Source organism: Amphimedon queenslandica, unplaced genomic scaffold (assembly GCF_000090795.2).
Source record: "Amphimedon queenslandica unplaced genomic scaffold, v1.1 AMPQUscaffold_12983, whole genome shotgun sequence".
In the NCBI taxonomy this organism is placed as follows: domain Eukaryota; kingdom Metazoa; phylum Porifera; class Demospongiae; order Haplosclerida; family Niphatidae; genus Amphimedon; species Amphimedon queenslandica.
The window spans coordinates 14,633-21,760 of NW_003546781.1; the positions used below are offsets into that span (position 1 = coordinate 14,633).

Below are 7,128 nucleotides of genomic sequence, written 5' to 3' on the forward strand. Positions count from 1 at the left end.
TACTAATAAAAAAAAAACTAAGGAAAATGCTAATAGAAATAAAGTGTGACAAATTTATAACACTCTTTAAAGCATACAGCAAAATATCATCTTTAAACTAACTATATATGTAGCAATGTTAATGGAGAGAGGGAGAGGAGATTAAAAGGAAGAATAAGAACAGGAAAACACAAATTTGAGAGAGAAGGAGCAAGATGTGTATTGTGGAATGTAGCACTATACCATTATGGTAGAGAGGATTGGTACACTTGTAAATGATGGTACCTGGAATGATTCTCTCATACTGGCAGTAGTAGGAAGTGTATGCAATTGAGAGAATGTCATTAACAATCCTAGTAGAAGTTCAGCTTTTTGCCTTGTACTTAATTGTTCAACCTTTTCAACTGTGACTGAAGGATATATTACCCCACCATAATTTTCTAATATTTGAGCAATTTCATTTAATTCTTTGTCTCTTGCGATACCCAATGGTGTCTTCTCATCTTTACTAATAGCATTGACATTAGCACCACTGTCTAATAAATGCTGAGCAATAGAAATAGACCTACTACCAGATATTGCATACATCAGAGGAGAATGCTTTAAATAATTATCTTGTTGGTTAACATCAGCTCCATATACCAGTAGTAATGCTCGTACTACTCCATCACTGCCACAGGAAGCAGCTATCATAAGAGGAGTTAGACCAGTAGATTCTATCAATGGTGTACATAGGTCACTTGTTGTTTGATTGTTCAAAAATTCCACATCATCAGACATACAAGCAGTCAGTAAGTTACTTTGATGTTTTGTGAGGTTTATTTTGTCTGCTAGAAACTCAATCGTGTCCTTATGTCCACCATAACAAGCTGCAGTAAATGCCTTCTCTATTTCTTCTTGATTAGGATTATAATTGTTAAAAAGTACATTAATTGCTTCAGCATATCCACCATATGCAGCATGACAGAGAGCAGTTGATCCATAACTATCAGTAACTGATGGATCAGCAATATATATCATTAGTAGATGTTCAACTGCTTCACTCTGCCCATTAGAACTAGCATGCATCAGTGCAGTCCTACCTTTACTGTCACTGATACTAAGATCAGCTTTATCTAATAGCAATAACAATACTACAGTATATCCTTTGGCACTGGCAATCATTAATGGAGTAACTCCATTATTATTCTGTGCATTAACATTTATATTCCATGACAGCAGTGTTTGTATGATATTATCTATATTATTATCCTCACTACTGCTAAAATATAATACACAATGTAGTGCATTGTCTCCATCATTATCACAAATATTAGGATCTGCTCCATTCTCTAGTAGTGTTAGTACAATATCCTTGTGACCACATTCACATGCTAACATTAAGAAAGTTTCTCCAGTTTCTTGTTGATGGTTTGGATCATTAATCTCTTTCAATAGTGACTTAACTACTTCTAAATGCCCTTCAATGCATGCAACAACTAATGATGGGCAAGAGATTTCTAACATTTCTTTTGGTAGAGGTGCATGTTCCATAATAATTGAAAGTATTGCTAGAAAATATTTGCTTGATGATAAAGGTGCCTTAGGATTATAACCAGCTTTAAGTAACAAATCTACTGCTTGTACATTACCAATGGTAGATGCCATTATTAGACTGGCAGGATCATCCTCAGGTTGTGGAGTAGCCTCTAGTAGCAGGTGGAGTATCTCGATTATATCATCTAAAGTAGTTTTTGAAATAAATTCCTTCACTCTTTCAACAAACTGATCAGTCGTAATTTCAAGTTTACTTGCAAAAAAATTTGTTAATGTAGGCTGTGAATCTTTATAGTTAGAAAATTGGCTTTCCTGCATTAATTTGCTTACACACAAATGAATTATTGACATTTCAAGTGATGCCCCAGCCTCATTTAACTCAATCCTGATACTATTAGTAGTAGCATCACCAAATTTCAGCAATTCTTGTACAATTGTTTTTTGACCTGAACACACTGCACATGCTAAGGCTGTACTTCCATTTTTACTTTTAATATTAGGATCAGCACCAGCTTTTAACAGTAACTGAACTATTTCTAAATTATCATGACTACTGGCAACCATTAATGGAGCCCATCCATTCAACAATGGATTGTCTGATTCTGATTGTACATTTAGATCTGCACCTTTTTCTAATAATAATTGAATCAGTTCCTTTGTTTTATTACAAACTATAGCCATTGTCAATGCAGTGTCCCCGCTCCTCCGTGATTTCTCTGATGATTGAAATTTAACATTAGGATCAGCACCAGCTTTCAATAGTAATCGAACTATTTCTAAATTATCTTCTTTTGCAGTACATGCTGCCATTAAAGGTGTGAGGACATTATCTTGTGTAGCATTGAGATCAACTGGTCTTTGTAGCATTAATTTAACTATTTCAATATGTTCCTGTTGACATGCTATTGTAAATGTGTTACAATCACCAGTAGGTCTAACAGGAGTACTCTTTAATATATCATTGCAAAGTTTGCTTGAAGAACAAAGAGCTAATGGATCATATCCAGCTTTTAGTAACAGTTCAACTGCTGGTGTACAACCTGCTTGAGCTGCTGCTATTAAACTATAAGGATCATCTTCAGGTTGTGGTGTAACTTCTAGTAAGAGCTGGAGTGTTTTAATTTGTTTTGTTTCATCTAGTGCTCTCATTTGTTGTAAACCCATGTCCATGACAGAGCCAACAGCACTATCTTGCAATTTTATGGTTTGTACTAAGTCTTGCATCATTTCATTCATTTTAATGACAGGAGTGTTTTTCATTGCTATCGCCATGACACAGCATTGAGTTACAGTGCAGTTAATAGTTGTGTTAATAATAGGATTAAAACTGCTAATATTAGTACTGACACCAGCTTTTATCAGTTCATCAACTATTTCATATTGTGCTAGTGTCACAGCTGTTGCTGTAGCCTTATTAGGATCAGCACCAGCTTTCAATAATAATCGAACTGCTTGCATGTGACCATGACCACTAGCCATTATTAGTGCAGTAAATCCATTTAGAAAGGGAATACTTAATGATTGAACTTGTATATTAGGATCAGCACCAGCTTCTAATAATAATTCAATTGTTTGGATGTGACCATGACCACTAGCCATCATTAGTGCAGTGAATCCATTTAGAAAGGGAATACTTAATGATCGAACTTGTATATTAGGATCAGCACCAGCTTCTAATAATAATTGAACTATTTTAGAATTATCTGTTTCTTTGAAACAGGTAATCATTAAATAAGTAAGGCCATCCTTGTTTGAAATATTAAGATCATTAATAACTTGTTTCCTCAGCAACAGTTCAAGTATTTGAGTGTGACCATTTAGACACGCCAGCATTAAAGCATTCCGACCATCATTTTTTTGAACATTAGGATCAACTTGTTCCTTCAGCAACAGTTCAACTATTTGAATGTGACCAATTTGACAAGCCATCATAAAAGCATTCCAACCATCTTTGTCTTGAACATTAGGATCAACTTGTTCTTTCAGCAACAGTTCCACTATTTGAGTGTGACCTTTGGCACAAGCCAACATAAAAGCATTCCAGCCATCTTCCTTTTGAACATTAGGATCAACTTGTTCCTTCAGCAACAGTTCAACTATTTGAATGTGACCATTTTGACAAGCCATCATAAAAGCATTCCAACCATCTTTGTTTTGAATATTAGGATCAACTTGTTCCTTCAGCAACAGTTCAACTATTTGAGTGTGACCATCCAGACAAGCAAACATAAAAGCATTCATTCTATCTTCTCGTTGATATTTATAGTCAACTCCTTTACTAATCAATAGCTCAACAACCTCATAGTTACCATGATAACTAGCAATTATTATAGCATTTGATCCTTTTGATTCTTTTAGGTGAGGATTAGCATTAGCTTGTAGTAGCATGTGAATGATTGAAATGTGATTATGTTTACTTGCTCTCATTAATGCAGTCCATCCTTTATTGTCCTGAATGTTAACATTAGCTCCAGCAGACAGTAAACTGTGTACAATGTCCTCATGTCCTCTTTCACAAGCTAACATTAGTGCTGTCTTGCCTTCTTCATTAGTATGATCAATATTAACAGTTTTTAGTTGAAGAAGAAACTCTACTGCTTCATTATTACCAGCTGTGACTGCCTCAAGGAGAGCTAGTTCAAAGGTGAAGTTCATATTCTCATCTTCTTGAAGGACAGGATGATCATTAATGTATAAACTAAATACACCAATGAGACGCATAAACTGCAGTTTTGTTTGAAGGTGTTCCTTTAACATGTCAGCAGTACAATCTTGAACATGATAAATGATAGTAATAGACCCAGGAATAATATCAATATAATCAATTAATGATTGGCTTGATTTGAATGGCAGCAACTTTTTAATAAAACTATGAAGGATTTCTTTTTTGACATCAAGCCATTTATCTTGTAACTTAACAAAAATCTTGGGCATGTTTTTAAAATCTGTTGCTAAATGTGGACAATATTTTTTTTCAAGATCCTCTTTCAGTTGTTGTACTGTGGTTGATCGACAAAATTCTTTAGCTCTTTCATGATGAGATTCAAGCTTTGAAACTTCTTCTTTAGCATTTGGTATAAATTGCTGACACATGTTAACTAATAAAGCACAGTCAGTACAGTCGAAAAGAGGGTGTATGGCTGTGAGTACATCACCTAAAGCAGACACATTGTTTAGTGTAGCAATAGTATCAGCATGATATTTTAAGTCTTCTCTGTATCTTAGCCATGTTGTGATCTTTTTGAGTAATTTAGGATTATCTTGAATTTCATTATCAAAGGCTTCTTCTACGTCCATCATTACCAAAGAGAAATTATCATTCAACTGCTTTAATGAGTCACGAGTTTCTTCTTCATCATGAAGCCTGATATAATCATTCTGATCATTATGTTGAGTTTGGTCCTGATTACCTACATAATGTATCAGCTAATGATTGTTTTTAAAATGTATCCGTAAATTTTTTAATTCCCTACAAGCATGTTAGTTCTAACAAGAGTAAATAATAGGTATTGTTTACTCTAACAAAAATCAATATCAAAGTAGTTTAGTTTGCAAAGCTTATACATGTACTTAACTACTTATACATAGTTCATCGCCCTTACCATAATTAGCTTACTTTGTTGATCATTCAAGCACTGTAGGACAAACCTTGCACATGAGACAGCTCCAAATGGTTGCCATGTTTTGTCTTTTTCTTCTGTTCCCCAGTCGACAATAGCTTTTATTACGATCCATTCAAATCCTACACTCTCAGCAGCCTTATGAATACCTTTTGCTTCCATTTCTCCTCCAAGTGCTTTCTGGACATATTTTACTTTCTCTTCCTTTGCTTCTTTGCTACAAAACAGTGTGAATTCAGAGGCCAGAGAACTTTGATAATGAACTTTAACTGCTTTACCTTCAATTTTAAAGACTTCGTCGTGTTTGAACATTTTAAAAAGATTCTTTCCACATTGGTACTCGGTAGGTAAAACGATTGTATCTTTTCCTTCAATACGCTGATGTGCAGTGTCGACAATACTTTTGGCAACGATAATATCACCTAAGTTTGTTTTATCACTAAGTTCTTTTGTTTTGCTCTCATTTGCTCCATAGCATATCCCAATAGCAATGACATACTTAGCCTCCACATCTTTTTGTACTGAAACAAGAATATCTTCAGTCTCATTTGGCCCCTGGCCTGTCCTAGTTATTGCAACATTGATTGATGTATATTTCCCCAGGATAAAATTTGCCACTTTATCTTTTGTAATAACTCTAATATATTTACCATCAGCTCCAGTAGGTTCAATTGCACCCATCACAGCACAGTATTCTATAGTTGTGGCAGTGACCAGAATGTAACGGACTTTTTTTATGAACTCTTTCTCTTCTCCGGTCAGCTTTGAGAATTTTTTCATTAAAATTATTTCCTCAATGTCCTCCAGTTTTGAGCAATATTTGCTGACATCAGGAGGTGTGTCTGACTCTATTGTTCATGTTAATTAGAAATTATCAAATTATTCTAACTTACTTTGATCATCACTTTCAGTGCCTGTTGCTATAGTAATTATATCATCATGAAGCCTGATATAATCATTTTGATCATCATGTTGAGTTTGGTCCTGATTACCTACATAGTGTTTCATGAGTTCATGAGTATTTTAATTATAGTACTTACTTGAAAGAGTTGGTACAGCTGCTGGCATTGATAATAATGATTCCATATCAAATACTTTTCCCCATTCACTATCTAATGATCTAGCAACAGCATCAGTTGGTCCACCTTGAGATATACACTCCAGAAACACTTGACAATGCGCCTTTAATTCTGATTCATCTTTTGATAATGAAAGATTTGCTTTAAACTCTTTCATCATTTTACTGTAGTTAAGTGAATCTCTCCCTGATTCCGTAATAATTCTTTTAGCATACAAATGTGACAATAACCTATTCAGGCTGCCTTTGGTTGCTTCTTCTAATACAGCGTAATGTGAACGAAGGATCTCTTTTATTTTCAAGCAAACTGTAATAAAAAATGACATTTTAAAATACAAAAGAAAGAAAATATTGCTAACTTTCTTCAACAGTAGGTCCAGGATTGAGTTCAACATCTCCTGATAAGAGGAGGAGGAGACGAGAAATTAAAGAGAATATGTTAATATCTCCAGGTAATGCTACTGACTGGAGGGTATCAGTAACAATATCACCAGTAGTATATTGTACTTGATAACAGTAACAATGACCTAATGATACATACAGTGTATAATGTACATATGAAGTATAGCTATTGATTTACCTGGTGGAGGAATTGAATTGTGTTTCAATAAAAGGAAACAAAAGTAAATGACAATAAAACCAATAATAAACAGAACTGCTGGCAGTGTACATCTCTTCTCTTTTTGTATATATCCAGTACTGTCTGACTCACTGTCTTCAGTAGTAGCTTTAATCAATTGATACTGACAGCATTCACTAGCTGGTCCACTGGAGGCAGGTCTACAATATTTCTTAAATACAATACTTCCTCTGGAGGCAGCTTGACAGTAGTTCCATAGTCCAATACTTGCTCTCCATTGAGAGACATCAATCATCTTGTATATGCAGCAAAAATAGCTACACACAACTGTAGTA

At 34.6% G+C, this 7,128-nt stretch overlaps 2 protein-coding genes across 3 annotated transcripts; both read right to left on the reverse strand.

Moving 5' to 3' along the window:
- LOC109585928 (ankyrin-1-like) lies at positions 1-3,465 on the reverse strand. Its single transcript, XM_020002077.1, has one exon. The coding sequence runs from the start codon at positions 3,445-3,447 to the stop codon at positions 217-219; it is 3,231 nt and encodes a 1,076-aa protein (XP_019857636.1). The 5' UTR covers positions 3,448-3,465; the 3' UTR covers positions 1-216.
- A 1,522-nt stretch (positions 3,466-4,987) lies between these two features.
- LOC105314337 (uncharacterized) lies at positions 4,988-7,122 on the reverse strand. 2 transcript variants are annotated; one of them, XM_020002067.1, is made up of 6 exons: positions 6,794-7,122; positions 6,573-6,740; positions 6,176-6,520; positions 6,029-6,127; positions 5,414-5,983; positions 5,275-5,352 (listed from the first exon to the last, which is right to left on the reverse strand). In XM_020002067.1, the coding sequence occupies exons 1-6, from the start codon at positions 7,086-7,088 to the stop codon at positions 5,327-5,329; spliced, it is 1,503 nt and encodes a 500-aa protein (XP_019857626.1). In that variant the 5' UTR covers positions 7,089-7,122; the 3' UTR covers positions 5,275-5,326. The 2 variants fall into 2 exon arrangements, with proteins under 2 accessions (XP_019857625.1, XP_019857626.1); XM_020002066.1 differs by having other exon boundaries at positions 4,988-5,983.
- Between the last annotated feature and the right edge of the window lie 6 nt (positions 7,123-7,128).